At 35.1% G+C, this 22,310-nt stretch overlaps 1 protein-coding gene across 11 annotated transcripts in view; it reads right to left on the reverse strand.

The window, feature by feature from the left end:
- The window catches only part of LOC135207210 (proton channel OtopLc-like), a 771,996-nt gene that overhangs the window by 52,921 nt on the left and 696,765 nt on the right, over window positions 1–22,310 (reverse strand). For all 11 annotated transcript variants that reach the window (XM_064238822.1, XM_064238820.1, XM_064238817.1 and 8 more), the window contains exon 4: window positions 14,173–14,287. In XM_064238822.1, the coding sequence (XP_064094892.1) occupies window positions 14,173–14,287 (115 nt within the window). The remainder of the gene's footprint in view (window positions 1–14,172; window positions 14,288–22,310) is intronic.

The raw sequence follows: 22,310 nt of genomic DNA on the forward strand, positions 1-22,310 counted from the left end.
TAAAAGTGCTTGTCCCACAATGTGGGTAAACTTCTATTTATTAATATTCACATGGCTAATAATACTCACATTGTGCAATATGAATATACTTTATGCAATGACTACCATAAAAAGACAGTTTTATACTTTATGCACATTATATATATATATATATATATATATATATATATATATATATATATATAATATATATATATATATATATACATACAAACATACATACATACATACATATATATATATATATATATATATATATATATATATATATATATATATATATAATTGATGTTTACACATCTTTGAAAAATAATCTATTATACTTTTGTAAGGTGCAATATAAATGGTATATGTTCATAAACTAATTTTTGGCAACTTTTTCTAAGGAAAGGTACAGGATTTTTGTTCTCTACTGAAATAAACTCATAATTTTGGCCCTTTTTATTTTTGTTATTTTGTAGGCACAGTGATATTTTAAAACTACCAGCTTTGAAATGACTCCAGAAACGGTTGCATTCTCGCATAAAAACTTAATGTACACTGATGAACTGTTGCAACTGTTGCTAAATACAAATGCAATCAGCAACATATTGGTCAAGAGCAGTTGAAGAGCTGCACACCATTAAAAAATATGGATACAAATAGTATTTCATATAGCAGGATAATACATACTATTATATATATATATATATATATATTATATATATATATATATATATATATCAGTATATATATATATATATATAATTATATATCATATAGAAATATATATATATATATATATATATATATAATATATTATTATATATTATATATAGTATTGAATATTTATATAATATATTTTATTTTTATATATATTTTATATATTATATATATATAATATATATATATATATTATTTGAACACACAATCAGCCATGAAGTTTCAAAATATTATATATATATATTTATATATATATATATATATATATAATATATATATATATATATATATATTATTGAACACACAATCAGCCATTAAGTTTCAAAAATATTATTTATATATATATATATATATATATATATATATATATATATATATATATATGATATATATATACATACACACACACACACACACACACACACATATATATATATATATATATATATATATATAATATAATATATATATATAATATATATATATATTTAAAAATGATGTTCGGGCTATTGTGTTTCAATAAAATATACTATATATATATATATATATATACTATATACTATGGTATAAATATATATATATATTTAATATTTTGAAATTCATGCTGTGTTGTGTGAATCTAATAATATATATATATATATATATATATATATATATATATATATATATATAGTATATTATATATATATATTATTTTATTATTTTGAAACTTTTTCATGGCTGATTGTGTGTTCAATAATATATATATATATATATAATATATATATATACTATAATTAATACTATATATATATATATTATATCTATATATATATATATATATATATAATACTATATATATATATATATATATATATATATATATATATATATATATATAATTATATATATATATATATATATATATATATTCATGTCAAGAGTTGCCTAGTAGCAGTCGTAATTTAAGCAAAATAGTCTGGAAAATATTATAAAATATTTTGAAACTTAATGGCTGATTGTGTGTTCAATAATATATATATATATATATATATATATATATATATATATATATATATATATATATATATATATATATATATATATATATATATATATATATATATTGAACACACAATCAGCCATTAAGTTTCAAAATATTTTATAATATTTTCCAGACTATTTTGCTTAAATTACGACTGCTACTAGGCAACTCTTGACATGAATCTCCGAGTCTTGAGAATAAAACCGGCCCATGCTGAATCTCTTGTTCCAGGATGCATAAAATGCCATTACGTACTTGTTAAATTTTTGAACATAGTGTTATGAATTTCTCACCATTAGTTTCTACAAATTTTAAGTAATATACAAGTAACATTTTAGTAACTTCAAGCGAATCAGCAGAAGATAGCGATTCAAAAACTGATTTTTCCTTCGTAGATATTAGCAACTATTATCCACTAAACAAGATTCCTCAATTCAATCTCATTCAAACATGGCAGCATAAAAGCCAAGCAAATCTCATGCCGTGTTAAATTTTCCTCAAATTTTTCCTTTCTTCCTCAATGTTTTTTTTTTTTATTCTATCGACAATCGTGTTGACGTTACTGCCATTCCTGAATACTTAAAGGGGCATTTAAAACGTTTGTTTACCATACCACCAGCTATTCACTTGGTCCTAGAGAGTTTCACTTGAGTACGGTTCTGGAAATTCCTTGGGAATTAACAGTGTTAATGATATCATTTTTTCTACTCTTTTCCAGACACGAACCTCGAAACCAGCGACGATTTTGAAGGCAGGCCTTCGAAACTTCAAATACGACAGAATCCTGATAAGAGAACAAAATTTCTCAAGTGCACAGAAAGTCAAATCGATCTTTCAAAAAACAAAGCACGGAATGGATTGCTTTACATTTAGGGTTCATATATCTTGTGTTCAAGTCCTATCACACATGGGTCAGGAAATTCCTATCCATCTTACAGTTTTCTTAATAGTTTTGTAATCAAATGGCAGTCCCACTCAACTGTGGTTGTTTTTCTCGAAGAGTAACTCCTCAAACATTCTCTCTAAGCAGTTAGTTGGTATTCTACCAACTGGCTGTTGGTGATAACGCTATTAAAACGATAAGAGTAGTATTGTTATCAATCAGTGAATAAAGTGTAAGAAATATACTATGTTACTACTATACGGGGTCACTGACTTTCATATCCTTCATAAAAAGTCATAAAATTATTGAATCAATAAGGAGGAATTCAGTTAAACTTAAAAGTTGATACATTCCTCAACTATGTGACCTGTATCAGATGTTCTGACAATTCTGATACTTTATCACGAATACATAATAAAAAACTCGCAAATTTATATCGACTACAATGAGAGAAAATCAACCGTTACATGTTACAAAGTATGTTAATACTCGTTGCCTAACTTTTATATGGCAATACTGAAGGAAAAGATACATACCAGAAGCAAATGCTCAAATGCTTCTGTGACACAAGATGAACATCAGGTAGGGAGAACATTCTTCAGTTTGGCAAAAAGAAATTGCTAACTAGAATCATGTTCCCATTTAATTAGGTTAATCTAAGAGACTTTTTACTAATGACAAAGTTATTTTCTTCTTTACATCCTTCTTTTCAGACAGGGACTGCCATAATCCTTACAATTTTTGATGGGGGAAACGAATATCTAATTACAGGCAGTCCCTGGGTTACAGTGGGGGTTCTGCTCCTGGCAAGGCACTGTAAGCCGTGCATGGAGATTTGAGCAAAGGAGTAATAAGTACTCCTATGGATGCAAAAGAATTTGTGGTAACTTCTATGAATTGCCGTCACGAATATTTTGGAGAAATTATTCCTGGGAGAGATTAGTATTGCAAGAAGCAGTAAAAATCTAGATTCGCTAATTTTGTCACAAATACTCAAACTTCACCAATCCATTCAAAATGAATCTTAATTCCTCCTCTCACTTGGATCAAGAACCCTGCAGTCCTCGCAAGCATGCAATTCAGGAGTCACACCATACACGTCCAGCAATTGTTGCTTGAGAAAAATCACCAGTTCAATACAAACTCTGCTGCATGTAATTGAAAGGACCATTTCTTAGCTGGCATGAGGGATACCTTTACTCTCAGCTCTTTTCTCATTACATAATGGAATGAACCAGAATGGATTGCTTGTAATATTACGCTTCAGTATGTCTATCAGCATTCCCCGCCATCAAGTACGATAATATAATACCTATATTTGCAATGTTCTCAAACAGCATTGCTATGGTAACCCTTAGAAGATGGAGACTAGTACAGCGGTGGCTATTTAATGCAGATATCTAGTCTCATTTACAGCGCATTTATTCCTAATAATAAAAAATGCAACATGGTCTTTTGCTGGTAGTTGGCCATAGCTAGTGAGCTCTTTATAAGAGAACAGTCAGGGACTGATAAAGTCAATGTGACATATATAAATCAAAACAAATAGAGAATAACAAGCCACAGGAAAAAGATCTGCAACAAATAATAATTGACGTCACAACAAGGAACTGGAAACTAAAGGTCTACCCAATACATCCACTAGAAGCTGTAAGTGTTTGTCTCCTCAGGTAACAGACAGCAATCAGAGCAACCACATACTCAAATATGTTGGTTTTGTGTTACCTGATCATCTTGCAAATAAATTTCCAAAGGAGATATTTCAGGTACTATATATGTATGTATTATTATTATTATATAAACAAAGGAAGAATAAAAAAAAAGTGTTATATTAAAGGTAGTATCTTCCCCATTTCTCAAACAGGTGTACCACTTTTCAAAGGACTTCTTAATTGTAAGCAATTAAGGGATTTAATTGTAAGCAATTAAGGGATACGAAGCTCATTAGGTAACACTGAGCCCCAAGGATAAGCGTTCTTCTTTGAAATGGAACTCAACAAGATGAAGGCAAATCTATGAACTAGACTCTGAACTTTGCGATTTAATTGAAGAAGCTTTGAGCATCTGACCTTTAAAGCAACACCAGCTTCCATAAACAGTCTGTGATGCATCTGGGTTTATGATGTGTCCACACGAATGGCAAATGTTTTTAGTCGTATTCTAGCGGTCATTAAACTTCGCCAACCAACGACAAAGCGAAGTTGTGATTCCCTTCATTGGCAATTTTGTCACGTTTCGTTAAATCCCATCTTGCTTTTGTTGACAAATCTTCATAATGAACACTTGGTAGTTGACTGTGGTGGGATCTAACTAGGGCGAAGAAGGGTATGAAGTCTGCAGTGTCATCCAAAGACTTACAGAAACTAGGAGGGCAGCATCCCTCCCTGTAAGGCTGGAGAGCTGGGTGTATCATATGCTCCCTTCACTTTGACGAAACCTGTGTGTGTGTGTGTGTGTGTGTGTGTACGCGCGCACTAATTCAAATTCCACGAGCAGAGTTTTCCTTAAAAGAAGAGAAATCACTGACAAATAGAAACTGGAATAATGAAGACGTCCATCAACATGACAATTTCAGCCTACAGACGTGTGTCTATCAAGATCCACGCAGACACAGACCCCAAAAAGAAACATTCATTCACTCATAAAATGACCTTTAAGGCACACACAAAAATCAATGTGCATCTTACAACGTTGACAAGCACTAGCCAGCTTGTTGCGAACTTGATGCTGGAAATTTTGGCTATCATAAGGGTTGATATTTTGGGATGAACTACTCTACTCTTCTAAAAGCAGTGTTTCAGCAAGACCAAGAAAAAAATATGCTTGCACAAGCTATGTCCTTGAAGCGAAAGGTGCTATCTGCATCTGGGAGAAAGAAAGTCTTAGGTCTATGTGAAGTTTCCAAAGTTTTTTCCAAACTTATTTTTAAGTAAAAAATGAGGTAAATTCCATGCTTTGATGAAAATCACATTAAAACAAAGGCTTTACCTTAAGCAATTTACATAAAGCAAGTCTTGGAAACTAGACTCATTTTGTTATTGAGCTAAAACCCAGCCAAAACTGAGTGCAATCATTCAAATCTTTATACTTAAACCGAAAAATCCTGTCAACATGGCTTAAAAGATTTCTAGGTATATTTCAACCATCACAAACTAATACAAAATATAAATTTATAAAAATGGTAAAATGGGTACAGACCCAACTACTACCATGATCTTATCACATTAGATGCATTAGATGCATAAATTCAACTAAGAAAATACTACAACTTTGATGTTTACTCATTCTAAAACCAAGTATACTATAAGTTCTATCCCTTATTTAAAAGTTATATTTGAAATAAAGCAGAAAAAGTGCGATCAGACGGCGTATGTTACGTAATTCACTTCAGTCGCGCGAGTCTCTCGGGTACACAAGAATTCATATTGCAAAAGTACTAAAGAGGAAACTTGTAAAAATGAGGACCAGCAGATAATTCTGTTCGTCTTCATTTACCAATGTGGATTTCTCTACCCCATGTTGTTATCAATATTTTAATTTTCTGTTTACATCTGTCGACTTCTTCTCAGTTTATATTTATATATACTATACTATATATATATATATATATATATATATATATATATATATATATATATATAAAGGTATAAGCCACAAAGGAAAGTGAAACACTGTAGTAGTTCCAAGATCTTTCGACTCAACGTTGAGTCGAAAGATCTTGCAGCTAATCCAGTGTTTCACTTTCCTTTGTGGTTATACCTGTATTTATGCATTTATCACATTCCAAACTTTTGTGATTCAGTTATACATACATACACACACACACACACACACACACACACACACACACACATATATATATATATATATATATATATATATATATATATATATATAAATCAAAACCGCTTTCTATATTGTTACTTCATCGTTATGATTCTGTTGTCCTCTCTCTTCATGTTTTGATTAATTTGACTAGCCCTAACTGCATTTTTTCATAGCACGATAATCCTCCAAATTATTTATCCTTTCAAAGTGTTATTTCTGTATAAAGGGAACAACGACTATTGTATAATAGACAGTAATATCATTTGATTTTTACTACCAAACAACCAGTAATTGTTAAATCTGTACTGTCGTGAAACACAGATGCAATTAAAATGAATTTAATCAAACACTGTGAACTGAATTTGATTTCAACACTGCCTGATTCAACAAAACACTTGATGTATCCATTGAATATATATTCTGTAACGCTTCCACTGATTATTCAGCACAAATAACATCTTCAGAGTTTGTCATCAGTGTTACTATCCACACTGTGGTTTTTACATTGTCCTGCCCAACGATTTTTTTTGTTTTGTTTTGTTTCATGGATTCATTGACGTTAGGCAAATGAAAACATGTACATCTTACGAAGGCAAGAACCTTGCCCCACCCCTCTCTCTCTCTCTCTCTCTCTCCCTCGTCATCTTTCTCATCTCTCTCTCTCTCTCTCTCTCTCTCTCTCTCTCAGTATGAGATAATTCTAAACATTGTGTCACATGGACGGACAATAAATGCAGTTCATTGTCTAAGATAAAACTGGCGTATCTCTTTAAAACAAGTCGTCAGACATAAGAACTATAAATGTTTGGAGAGAGAAAACAAATAAAAGTACCTATTGCTAAAATCAGTATGCCTCTAAGACGTACATCAAAAAGCCGAGCTACGGAACAAGGTTTGTTCGACCTGTAGGTTGCTACATGAACTGGACAGTCAAATTATCTGAATGGCACTAATTTCATGCATTAAGCAAAGCATAATCAAATACTAATGCTCAAGTTTCAACAAGGTTTGTGAAACAGGTTTCCAGTTGTTAAAAATGACATTAGCATCATATTTACCACGTTTGTTTTTCAGAAACTGAAATTGTTCACAGTTCTGTTAAAAATATATTAAAAGAAACTCTTCTCGGTGGATTTAAATATATAAGATTTATAACATACACAGTTCCAAGATTAAGCTTACTGATTCCAAGATGGTCTTGGCTGCAAGCTAGTTTTCCTCAACTGTATTTGACAAATGTACCCCAATCCGTAGATACTGCGCGGTGGTTTTGAATTGAAGCGCAAGAGGACTGATCAGGGCTTCAAAGATTTACTTAGACCACTTCCAGACTGCCAAGTTCTCCGTCATTTTCAATGTGTATTAACTTATATCCCCCTGGTTCTTTTCAAAGAGAACTCAAGTATATTTACATACTTTTCTTCTAGTGATAGGAGTTTGTTTGTGGCAGCCATTAATCTGTTGGCTTCTTTATCATATGGTTCATAAACTTTACCTAAATTATTCACACAGAGAAAACTCATTATATACATGTACTAAGGAAACTAGAAATTAAGGCTGTTTGTCTGGAAAACTGGATTTTTTTAAAATTTGGAATTCTTAATTCATTTACCATTCGAAAGAAAAAGGCTTTCTCATACAAACCACTAAAATGAAGGCATATTTTTCCTATATCTAAGACTGTCTTTAACGATCAGAGTTTAATGTGGAGGGAATCAACATTTACATAAACGTAAACAAAACAAAAATACAAACATACGAATTTTGAAATATTCATGCGAATCATTTTGTCGTATCGGTTTTTTTTATTTATTTATTTTTTTAAATGGAAAGTGTGCTCTTAGATATCTGTCTAAAATACCATGTTTCGAAACTGTCCTATGCTCGTTTGATATAACTTTCAAAAGGGTGTTTTCTTACGATAATGTCGTTCGTTTTTTAAAAACTTCGTTTGCTTCTCAGGTGTAGGTTTTGTGAGGTTCTGTCGTAGCCAGAGAGTTCGCTAGTTAGTCCGAAAAGTATGTTGTTGGACTTAATTTTTTAGAGATCCCGCTTTCAACACTGAAAAAGATAGCATTTTTATTATATATATATATCTATATATTATATACTATATATATAATATATATATAATGTTATATATTATAATCTTATATTAATATTATATATCTTAATAATATATATAGTAAGTAAATAATATTATCAAGACCAGGAAGAACGTTCTGCATTATAATACAAGCTTTCGAGGTACAAAACCTCATCATCAGCTGAAAAACTGACAGGGGAAATTCCCTTGGACCTGTATAGGCACCGATTGCTTCACGGGTTATTGTGAAAAGATTTGGATGTCTGAATGCCCCAATGCTTTCAAACCCTTGTATTATCGCAGGTATGTGGATGACACTTTCCTTGCGTTCAAGGAACGTCCACAAGTGGATTTTTTTTACTATTTGAATTCACGTCACCCTAATATTTCTTTTACATGTAAGACAGAAGCAAGATAATAAGTCATTTTTTTATGTTCAGGGATACAGAAATAGAGGCAAATTTGAGACTTCTGTTTATATGAAAAGTAGTTTTACTGGCTTGGGATGGAATTACCACAGTTTTTCACCAAAGTTGTATAAACTTAATTCAGTATGTACCATCATAAATAGAACTTACAATGTTTGTTGTGATTTTAAATTATTTCATCAAGATATTTTACAAAGTTCTGAAAAATTTTCTAGATGAGAAATTTTGTCCCAGACCTGTGTACAGTACTGCTAGTAAAGATGTAAAGTACATTAAATTGCCTTTCCTTCGTCATAGTAACTACATGGTCCGCAAAAGGTTACAAGAAATTCTTGAGCATAGTTTTCCTCAAGTTTGTTTCAAGTTTTTACTAACCCTTTTACTATAAGATCACTTTTGAGGGAGAATCCTGCTCTTCCTCTGGACCTTAATTCGTGTGTCGTTTACTTGTTTACCTGTTCGCTGTGTGGTTTATGATACTTGGGATACAGTTCCCGCTGACTCAGACACAGAATTTTGGAACACAGACAGAGGTCTTTCTGTTAGAACTAGGTTTCCTCTTTCTAAACCACCTTTTCCTGCCATAAAAAAAACACAGTATAGCACAGGACCATTGTTCGCAGTGTGGTCTGTGATATGTGAGATCCTGTTCCTGCTGACTCAGACACAATTTTGGAACACAGAGGTCTTTCTGTTACAACCAACCGGGTTTCCTCTTTCTAAAGCACTTTTTCCTGCCATAGGGCAACACAGTTCAGCACAGGACTACCCATGCACTGACCTGGAATTTAGAGTAGTAGTACAGGCAGTCCCTGGGTTACGACGGGGGTTTCATTCGTGAGACGCGTCGTAAGCCGGAACATTGTCAAAGATCCTAAGAAAACCTTACTTTTAATGCTTTGGGTGCATTCAAAACTATGTAAACTGCATCTTATTGCATTTTTCATAAAAAAAACCTTCAAATACTGATTATTTTGCATTTTTGGTGTCATATTTCTTCTGCCAGATCAGCGAATATAATTGAAAAGCACTGTAACCTCAGAACGTCGTAAGCCGAACCCATCGTAACCTGGGGACTCCCTGTATTGTCTTTTTGTTTAAATAGATTGGATCTTTTAATTTCAGAGTCGCTGTTTATTAACAGGATGAAATCGGAATTGAACAACAACTCGTCCGGATTCTACTAGCTATCGAGTGATTTCATAGTAGGTACACAAGTGGGTCGTTAGAAATTTTACGTTGGGTGTGGTAGTTTGTTTATATTTCACCTTATTTTTGTTTTGCGCTTTAGGTTTTTTTTTGTAATTTTGTGATTAATTTTCTAGTTTGTATTTGCCGTTCATTTTATGTTTTCTTAGGGTTTTTACTGAAGATTTTAGCAATACAATTCTTTTTATTGTAATTTCAGTGATTTCTCATCCTTGTCAATTTTCAGCCTGACGATAATGAGGTTTTATACCTTGAAAGCTCGTATAATACATAATGTTCTTCCTGGTCTTGGCGATATTATTTATCATTCAGATCAGATTTACAAGTAGCTGCCCAATTACTGAGAATATTTATATGTATGTATGTATGTATATATATATATATATATATCATATTATATATATATATATATATATATATATTATATATATATATATATACATACACACACACACACATACAGGCAGTCCCTGGGTTACGACGGGGGTTCCGTTCTTGAGAAGCGTCATAAGCCGAAAATCGTCGTAATGCTTTGGGTGTATTGAAAACTATGTAAACTGCATTCTTATTGCATTTTTAATTACCTTCAAATATTGATTATTTTGCATTTTTGGTGTCATATTTCATCTGCCAGATCAGCATTGTAGGCGTCGTAACCCTGGAAATAATGTCTGATGAATATAATTGAGAAGCGCCTTAACCTCAGAACGTCGTAAGCCGAACCCGTCGTAACCCCCAGGGACATGCCTGAATATATATATATAAATATATATATATATATAATAATATATATATATCCTATATTATAATAATATATATAATATATATAATATATATATATATATATATAGATATATATATATATATATATATATATATATATATACGAAACACGAAAGTTTGGAACGTAATAAATGAATAAATAAATGCATAAATGAAGGAAAGATAAACACTGGAGTAGCTACGAGATCTTTCGACTCATGTCCTTTACTTAGCAGACCGACTGACATACATGAGAAACTGAGATGACAAGGAAGGGTCGTATAAGTGACAAATAAGGATTATAAGGAGATTAATATCTAGAATCCAACACACCTGGAGAATGAGTAACCTTCCTAAACAAGCATAAACATGGGTACAATTTAAAAGATTTTGTGATAAAACATCTTTTGATCTAGCAATTACTGAACTACCAATCCAATTTATCCGGTGGTTGTTTTCACTTAAATGAATGAATATTGCATTAGATGTTTGCCCAGTTTTGACAGAATATGCAGTTTGATTCTTACTTCTAGGCTCTTACTCGATTGTCCGATATAAAAGGTGGGGCAGTCCATACATGGAATTTTATATAAATATTATGTTTCTTTCCCTGGGGCCATTTCTATTAACATTCCTTTTAGCATGTTATTAAAGGAAATAAAGAGAGTTGACCTAAAAGGATTTTAACAATGATTTAATGGTTTCAAATCCGTTAAAATCAGGCAAACTGAGAATGTTCTTAGAAGTTTCTTACTCTGTGTTACTTTTTGTGGGCTTTATTATAGCAAATATCTAATATATGTGAAGGATAACATATATCTTTCCCTATTTTTCTCATGTATTCAAGTTCTTGATCCAAATATTGGGGACTGACAATGCACAATGCTCGTAAAAACATAGAATAAAAAATTGATATTTTGATGCTAAGATGGTTGCCTGAATAGAAATGAACTTGAGTTGTTGGTTGGTTTTCTATAAATACTGAATTTACATTGAAATGGTTTTTTGTGTGTCAAAACATCTAAGAAAGGGAGGTAATTCTCTTTTTTCAATTCTAGAGTAAACATAATCCATGCTACCTGGTTATTTAATTTAGAGAGTAAATAATTTACATCAATACCAGCAGGCAAAACAGCTAAAATATCATCAACATATCTATGCCACTTTAAAGGAATATAAATGATATCAGGTAAATAGTGTTTTTCAAAGAATTCCAAGTACAAATTTGAGAGGAGTGGTGATAAAGGGTTGCCTATTGCCATGCCAAATATTTGTTGATAAAATTCACCATTGAATATAAACTTACAATCACAAATGCACAACCTAGTGAGTGAAATAATGTGACTTACAGGTAGAGGTAATTTATGCCGAGTTACTTCATTACTAAGATATTCTAGAATAGGGTCTACAGGGACTTTAGTAAAAAGAGAACATACAGCAAAACTAACTAATCTATGCTTGTTTGGGAAGGTTACTCATTCTCCAGGTGTGTTGAATTCTAGGTACTAATCTCCTTATATTCCCTATCTGTCACTTATACGACCTTTCCTTATCATCTCAGTTTCTCTTGTATGTCAGTCGGTCTGCTAGTAAAGGACGTGAGTCGAAAGATCTTGCAGTTACTCCAGTGTTTATCTTTCCTTCGTGGCTTATAGCTTTATTTATATAAGTATATATATATATATATATATATATATATATATATATATATATATATATATATATATATATATATATATATATATATATATATGAATAAAGGCAACAGTCATGAAGGAAAGTGAAACAATGGAGTTGTTTTGTCCTTTAGTTAGCAGGACAGTTTATATATATATATATATATATATATATATATATATATATAATATATATATATATATATATATATATATATAATAGCATATTTAATACACATCATTTGCAGAGGTTATGCTTTATCATTCTCCTCGATTTTATATTTCCCATAGTTTCTTCCAAAAATCTTTTTAAGAGCTGGGAGGAAATACATTTCCTCCAAGTGTATTTCGAGAACCCTCTGTTTTATTTTTAAAAAATCTCATCCTAAATTCAATTTCTCAAGAGGAGCGTTTTCATCGTTCGTTTCTAAAAGGTCTTAGAAAGCCTTAAAAAAATCAGAATTTTTTTCCCTGGAGGCAACGGACAACCGAGTCATTTCCGAAGGCCCCTCTCTCAGTTCTCGACTAAATAAAAGTACGTATATGTAAAACTCCTTTGAAGAATTTTTTTTTTTAACTAAGAGCTGATTCATCTGGATATCACAGTTCATTAGTCATAACTAGATTTATAAGATCATCTTTCCTATAATATACAATAATATAATATAAGTGTGATTCGACGTCCTCATCAGTTACCTTGTGGGCGTTTAATTCGGGCGTCTAACTTTTACAACAAAACCGAAGTTACATTGTCCTCTCTCTTTGTCATTCATCTTTGCAATACAGTCTTATTCCACACCCAGTGGTCCGATTATCGCTAACAACATAATGGACGAGAATCCTTTTATTTCATGGTTTGAAAACGTGAATATATTAAGGGACCTTATTTATTTTCTGTTTAAAGACCAATATGAAATTGACCTACGGCAAAACTCATCTGTCATTGTTGTTAACTTATCCCTCTTGAAACGATAACGAGTAATAATCAAAATAAATGAGAAATAAGATGGTTCTCTATACAGGGACTTAGAATATAAAATTCAGGCCAAAGGCCAGGCGCTGGGACCTATGTGGTCATTCAGCGCTGACAGGGAAATTGACAGCAAGGTAGTCTGACAGGTGTAACAGGGGAGAAATCTCGCTGTTGCACTATGAAGCAACTTTCAGAGACGGTGGAAAGTCGGATGGATGATAGTGTCAAGTATATCTTAGTTTTACAGCTCTCCTAGGGTTGGCCCGAAGGATTAGATATTTTATTACGTGGCTAGGAACCAATTGGTTACCAGGCAACGGGACCTACAGCTTATTGTGGGATCCGAACCACATGATATCGAGAAATGAATTTCTAATCACCAGAAACAAATTCCCCTGATTCCACGTTGGCAGAGCGGGGAGTCGAACTCGGGACTACCGGAACGGTAGGCGAGCACGTAAACCACTCGTCCAAAGAGGAACTATTGGATGGAGTATATGAAGATAAAGGAACTGGTAGTTTTTTTTTTCTTAAGGAAAGACACGTGATAAAAATATGCAAAAGAGAACCTAAGAAATAAAACTAATCACAAATGACTCACCTCATAGTAGTATAAAGGTACATTGTGCGTCAGTACCTCAGATAACACGAAGCCAAGACACACCACCACTAATAATGTGGCATACAGCAAACTCAAGGTGATGAAGGTCGAAGTTCTGCAAAGACAAGAGAAAGCCTGCTAATCATCCGTTGCGTGACAAAAGTTCTATTAATTGTCATATATATATATATATATATATATATATCTATATATATATATAATATATATATAAACTGCAAATTTTTATAATTATGATAAAGCAACTTACGGACCGCAAACTTTACTTTCTCTCTCTCTCTCTCTCTCTATCTCTAAAAAAAAAAAAAACTTTCAAATATTTGAACTGCATACCAGCAATGACTTGGAAATCTTTCAACTGCACTTTACACACATGGAAAGGAACAAAACAATGACACAAAGTTGAAAAAAAATTCTCCAGAAAAAAAATCTGATATGAAATGATGTAGAACACGAATTTTTCAGCAGAACCTATCGGAAACAAACCACTCACCGGCCGGGTTCGTCAAACTATATAAGTCCACAACTATGGAATGGAAGACGGTGGTAAGGTATTCCAACTGTCATGACCTTTAAACTTTCTGTCGGGTCAAGTGGAGGTTTCAGAATACAGCAGAAAAACTTCTGAATAATTCAGCCATTAAAGACGGCCACTTCGTAACGCGCGGTCGACTAAATCAAATACAGGTTTCTTCGATGTTGAACACAAGTTGCCATGAATATGAAGAGTATATGGCACTTGACAAATCAAGAAATATCGACCACTAATACGTTTTTTAAATGCAGTCTCGTTCCTAGCGGACAATTACATATTCATCTTGAAAAGCAGTCAATTGAAGACAAGACCTCCGAACAGGTATCAAAGACGAACACGTATGGAATGGAGGCAGCCTGCAGTGCTCGGAGAAAAGGTCTAACCTTATGAAGTTTCGATCGTTACATAAACTGAACAAATTACTTAAAGTTATGATTCCAGTTCCAACTTTAAATCAAATTTGACAAGTTGAATGCAGCCAAGAGCTGCGTCAAGTTAAACGACCCTACTACACTCGTAAACTGCATCACATCCGGGATCTTGAGGACAAAAAACGAATAAACTTCCAATTAAATTTGAAACAACAGAGGCAAAGATCGCAAAACACGAAGCATGAAAGAGTGTAGATGATGCCAGACAGTATCTAATTCCTTCTCCTATGTTATGTCCATATTTACAGCACTTGAGTAGATGCAGAAATACGTTTCGTGGAGTTGACATCATTTCTAAGTTTTAATGTAGCTCTACTTGCAAGATCCCGCAAATCTACTGCCCTCATGAAACTCCATAGCAGTCAGTTTTTTATGTCAAATTACTGGAGGGAAATGGTATATTGAAACGCTTGTCACTCAATTTCTTTTTTTCAGAAAATGTCCTGAGTTTCCAATACTGGCTCTGTCAGTGGCTCTGTCAGTGAGAATAATAATGGCTTCAAACAAAAGTCAATCCTAAGCCCTTGCAATTGGGTTGTGGACGCGAGTGTGAACTGTGAACCCGTCTACCTCAAAGAACTGGGAGGAAGCATCCAGTGACGTAACACAATTATGTACGTTCCTGTCTCCACTAAAGATGACTTTCTCTAACTCATAACGCAAAACTGGACTCAAAATGATTTTACAACTGATCTCACTGTTTCATGAACTGAAATAACTTTCAGCAGTTGTAGCTGTTAGATGGGATGAGCCAGACGGCTGGGTATTTTGAACTCCTTTTGTTACGATTTAGTTTTCCAGCTGCGAGGCACTTTGGAAAATATACGATAGTATTCTGATATTCTGTTTTATCCAGGATTATATGGAGGAGAGAGGGGGGGGAGACATGCCGATGATTCTGGCCAAGTACAATTAGTGTTACGTAAGTTTTTACACCGGTTTATATTGCACAAAATTTATTTTGCTAATTTTTTCTTTACGTCCACGAGAACGGACATACACATTTGCAAAGAGAACGTAACGAAGAGTGACTCTTTTGAGAGAAGATGAAAAATAAGAACCAAAAATAGAGAATGAGAGTATACGTTTAGGCATCAATAAAATCAGAAGTAAAATCATTATCAAAACAAGCACAAGGATTTCACGAGGCAGTTCCAACTGTTCGGGAGGAGGAAGTCCTCCGACAGTTCTGGGCCCACATACTCGAAAGAAGAGCCCCTCGGGGAACTGATTGTCAACAAACAATCCTCTCGCATGAAAGTGAAAAAGGCACCAACTGATAATTCCTGGATGTTTTATGACTTTCAGGAAGTGTTTTCACATTCACTGGGCAAAGAACCTGAAATTCTCACACGATTCAATTCGCCAACATTGTTCACGTAAGCTCCTTTCAAATTGAAGTCACACTCGTCCTGATACTCACATTCACGTGACATACTTTATCAAACTTATATTAAAATAATTCATCAAACTTATCACTACAATACAGAAAACGCCCTGCAGTTTGATGAAATTTATTCGTCCATCAAAAATATACTTCTTAATCCAAAAAGATGGTAAATTTCATTATTAACCACTAGTTTAGGTACCTGGACTATAAAATAAAGCTTTCATTTTGTAATTCTTAAACACACTGGAAGGATTAAACTACAAAAAATAAAAAAATATAAAATAAAAAACAATTGACAGCTATAAAACTAGGAAAAGGCCAAAAGATAGAATTGGTCTCGATATTTTTTCTTCCTGAAAATCAATGTACAATACTACGTTCAGAGGACCGCATCTGAAATACATTTAATACAAGCATCAATGATACAAATAAAAGGCTTTGCTTTGACCGCAAATTGAAAGCAAAAGGGCATTAAAGGAAAAGGCTGAATATCTGAGGAAGACGAACGGTAGAAGGTTCGACCACAAAGGGTAATGCTAAGAACTACGGTTTAACTAAACATCTAACAGGGTTTAGCGAGGAAAGGTTCACGAGGAAGATGTTCTTTACACTAATAAAGTGCAGACCTAAGTAGTAAAATGACTCATTTTCGTTTAATGGATTGGAAAAGTGTGACAAGAAAACCAGTTATTAATATAGTAAATAAAAACACTTAATATGCTAGAAAAAATATTATGAATCCTACTGCGTTGTGGTTGGGATAGGAACAAGGATGCATTTAAAATATATAGCTTAATAGGGGCAGATACTCAGCTACACCACAGTACTATCTACTTAATTTTCTACGAAAGGAGGAATATGTATGAACACAGAGGATCCGTTAAGTCTGTAGCTTATAAGTAATTTCGGAAAAAAATTAGGAAAGTATACTACATAGGAAAAATGATTTAAATGTGACATGAAGAGAGAGAGACAAAGAATAAAGGAAGAAAACAGAAAGCTGACGAATGAAGAAAGGAGCTCAAGGAAGCGTCTCGTCCCACACTGAGAAGGGGAAGAGAATGGAAAATTAGAAGGAAAATAAAAAAAATAAAAAGTCTGACCTGGATTCAAGCTAACCATCATAAAGAAAGCGGCATCAGAATGCATTCTTGAACTTCGCCACAGCAAAGTTCTTAAGTTAATCCGCAGAAACTCGTTCACAGTGATGGAAGTGTAAGTCAGGTCTGGATAATGAGGCAAACATTATAGGAAAATGTTAGAACGCCTGCAGGCTACATTACAAATGCTCGGATGCAGTAAGTCATGCACGAAAGTGTATATATATTAATATGTATACAAATAATCTGAGAGGTAGGTTCATTGGGGGTCTTTCTGAAAATACAAAATACTCAAATACTCGAAAGCATGACCACTGGGTATAGATAGCTAGGCGTGTCGCATTCTCATGAACTTACCTTCGGGCCTGCCGATCACGGAAACACGCTCGCAAGGCATACGTTCATGTACACACCTGCCATGCAGAAGACCAATAATAAAAAGGGGCTAAATATGCAGGGAATCAACCTGAATGTGAGTTGCACACAAAATTTGAGGCGCTCCATCGGCTACTCCATTCACACCTACTCAGATCTACCTCTACTCAGACAGACACACACACAGACAGACACACACAGAGCACTTGTCCCACCAGACCAAAGACTACTACTCAGTCGCTTCATGATCCTCCAACTCCTCCTTCCTCCTCCTTCTGATCATGGGGAGGGGGAAGGGGGAGGGGGGGATGAGGCAAAGGACTTACTTGGCGTTGGTCGGGTACGGAGGAATGGGAGCGATACAGCCACACTCGGGATCATAGGGCACCACGACGCCCGCCATCCCGTGGGGCATGGACGGCACCCGGCCACTCAACCCACTCACACTCCTTTCCATGCGCTCATCCAAACCCTCCTTCTCCTTGATGGCGTCGGGGGGCGTCCTCAGGTCCATCTTATCCGAGACATAGCTCAGGTGAGACCCCGACTGCCGGTAGTGGTGCTGCTGGTGCTGGTGCGAAGAGTCTGAAGGCGGGGCCGTGGGGCGGGCGTGTCTAGGGTCAGGGTGTCCGAGGAGTGGATGGTCCCTCCTCCTCCTCCTCCTCCATCCTCCCCCTCCCCCACCCCTCCTCCTCCTCCTCCTCCTCCTCCCCCACCTGCACCAGGCTGTTGCTGCTGTTGTTGCTGCTGCTGCTGCTGCATGGCCCCGTCCACGGTGGCGACCGACATTTCTTCGGTCATTTTGAGCAGAAGTTGTCAGGTTACTCTCGGTGAGAAAAGGAGTCCCTCGGAAGAGGGCCAAAGAGAGACAGAGGCGACTCCTCCCTCTCTTGTGTGCGTCTTCTCCCCTGGTCAGCCTCCTCCTCCTCACTCCGACATGGTTCGTCCGTTGGGTCCTTATGTCTATCTAGTAAGTCTCGCTTCGCTTTCTCACAAACAAAAGTGTCGGTCTGTCTTCCTCACAGATCTTCACCCATATCTCACCATCTCTTCACCACGATCATAATCACCATCACCACCGTCACAAGGAGACCTCTCGCCGGCTGAGACAACACATACGGAAGAAGCAGATATGGAGAGCGAGATATCACATACTACGGATCGCTACGATTCCCGATAGAATTATTATTATTATTATTATTATTGTTACCTGTTATCGCGAATGAGTTCTGTCATAACAAACGGTAGTAATAATACTGCAGCAGCGGAAGCAGAAGTAGTGAAGTAGAAGCAGAAGAAGATTGAGCTGTTCACTTTCCTTGTTATCACGACTATCACAGATCCGTGCCAGGGGTTCTCCGCCCCTCAGGGTTCCTTATCGGTCAATAAGCAATGGCTGCTCTACAGATCTCCAGAACACACACACACTCTCTCTCTTCCTACATTCCTCGTTCGTCGCAAGCTTTCGTACTCCTCCTTGCTCCTCGTTGTTGTTGTTGTTGTCGCTGGCTTCGCTGAACCTGTTTGCGGTCGACATCGGAACAGATTGAGAAGGACGTCACAATAACACGCAATATCAGAATGGCAACACCAAAGCAAAAAATGGGCAGTCCACAACCAACGCCAAAAGTTACAATGTCAAAAAAGTCTCAAAATGCATTCAAGAGAGCAAAAAGTTTTGATAACCGCGGATATTCGTGTATTTTGCATGTGTTTCAGGAGAAGTCACCAGCAAGCACTGGCGCGCAATTGCTGTTTTAATTTTATATTTATAATATAACTACATTTCTTGTGGAGTCATATGCATAACTGTTCTGACCTTCAATAACTTAGAGAGAGAGAGAGAAAAAAAAAAAAACCATTGAAACAACATACAAACAAACCCCATGAATGAGGAAGACGCCTAACGCCCTCCAGGACGTACCCCCCACCGCCCCGCCCCGTCCAACCCAAGGAACAATCAAGTATGGTACGATATCCCAGCATAAACTACTGAAGGATCGAATTGTGTTTCTTTTCCATAATACACCTCGAGCCGAGCTCTAAGACACCTGTTTCAGGTGATTTCCGTCTGTCTATTATTACCATTATATAATATTATCATTATTACTCAAAGGGATTACAAAATAACATTTTACCCCAAAATGAACCGATTCTCCTCTTAGATTAAACCTCGGTAAAAACAATGCGTAAAACTTACTCGAATTCTTTCACTAATCTTAAAATGTTTTCTACTCTCATTAACTGTCATTATTATTACATTTTTTTATTAAATAAAGGTAAAGAGCCACAAACCTGCTTATCAATTTTTTTAGACATTTCTCTCAAATGCGTACGAGTGGTAGAACAATTCTTGAAATCCAGACGCCACACACGCACACACACATATACATATTTAACTGTATAATATAACTTCAGTAACTCCCAGAACACCACTGGATGAATGAGGGATTCTGTCACAAGACTGAGTGAGGACATTAAGCTCTTCAGAACAAGAAGCATACTAGAACTCCAGAGGCGCCAGCCACTACTAAGAACAGCGCAAGTTCTCTACCAAAAATGGATTCACAAAGACCATTTGGGAAATACCACGGTAAAAATAATAATCATCCCTCCATCTCTCAGGAAAAAAGGTAACTGCAATTATTAGTGTTTTGGTCATAAAGATAAACGCCAGGCTATACAGTTGACATCAAGACAATGGAGCAATATCTTTGTAAGAGAAATATGGGAAATTGCACTGTATTACTGCAACCTTGCTAGCAACATCTAGCTGTTTGAAGGAGTTCCAAAATAGGGCCAACTTGGTGTGGAAAGTGACACCAAGAGCTCATAAAATGTCAGAATCCTCAAGTAAGGTTGACAGCAGTGCCAGTGAATAACTGATGGAATGCACAGTACAATACCAGCTAATCAATTATGCCCAGATTTTATAAGTCCAATCTCATTCACAGTCGTTTACAACACATCAATTACTTACTACATGATACTGAAAGAGATTTACAACATCCATGTGTACTTCACTCGCATCCTGAAATATGACAATTGCATTTCCACTCATGGCTAAAGAACAGTCAAGATCCCAGAACACTGTCTTGCAGAACGCCAGACATAGCAGGCGCAGGCCATTCTGTAAACACAATCAGCGAAAACACAGTGCTAAAAGTCCCTTGAAAATCAGGCAAGAAGACCAAGTCCATCCTCCCAAAAACCTAAGGTGTAAAATTGACAAAAATAGGTGTCCCAATCATAATAACTAGGCAAAAGGCAGCGCTAAAATCAAAGTTCACTATTCTAAGCTCATAAACTCTTGCCAATATTGTCTTGGGTAAAAACTGTAATATCTAAAGGGGTATCAAATCACCTCTAATTATTCTCAGATGCATTCTAACTAGGAGGAAGCAGATGCCCGAATGAAAGGTACTTACTTAGATCTTTAAAATTCAGCTTTCCAGCATTCTTAGAGAGAGAGAGCACTGGGGAGAAGTATATTTATTTGCAACCATTACATTCTGCTTCCGTGATATCTTCTGGAACAGGCAAAACATGACTTGATATCCAGGAAAATATACTGTTTCAAGACGAAAATAAAAAATAGGTCAAGAGATTGATCCATATCTTCGTAAGGTCATATTATCAATCTTATAAATGCCATTTTCAAAGTGACAGACGAGCTTGTCGAAATAATTTACTAGAGTACCTTGGACAGAGCCAAACTGAGAGTGGCCCATGAAACCGCGTTTCTGGGACAAGGAACAATCACCCAAAGACTTTACCTTGGAACGCCATAGCAATGTGGATAAGATTGGCCCCTTTGAGTTTATCACAAATTCCTCCCAAAACGCCCTCAGTTAAGTCACAGAATACTCACTGACTTCAATGATACAGGACCTCTTGTACCCAACCTGTAAATTTTATTGGTTGCACATCAATCCTCCGTAACTCTATTCTTATTTCAAGCGAGAGCGAATGTCTGCAGTCTTAAGTTGAAGTTAGTCTGTTTCTTAACCACAATTTAGTGCTTTTCACTTTCCTTTCTTTTTAGTGGCGTACATGGAAACTGTAATCTGTGAAGATGAGGGAGAATTCTATTGCATACAGTAATTCCTCGAACGCATTGAAATCTCTGCATTTTAGTTCAAACACCACTGATTTTTGAGGTTTCCAAATTGAATTTTTCAAACTACATACTGAAGCCAAGAAGTTACCAGCTGTTGGACACCAGCGTGCTGACAAACGAAACTGATGATAAATTGGATTAGGCGAATAATTTGAATAGCAGAGCAACC

This window comes from Macrobrachium nipponense, chromosome 32 (genome assembly GCF_015104395.2).
Source record: "Macrobrachium nipponense isolate FS-2020 chromosome 32, ASM1510439v2, whole genome shotgun sequence".
Lineage (NCBI taxonomy): Eukaryota > Metazoa > Arthropoda > Malacostraca > Decapoda > Palaemonidae > Macrobrachium > Macrobrachium nipponense.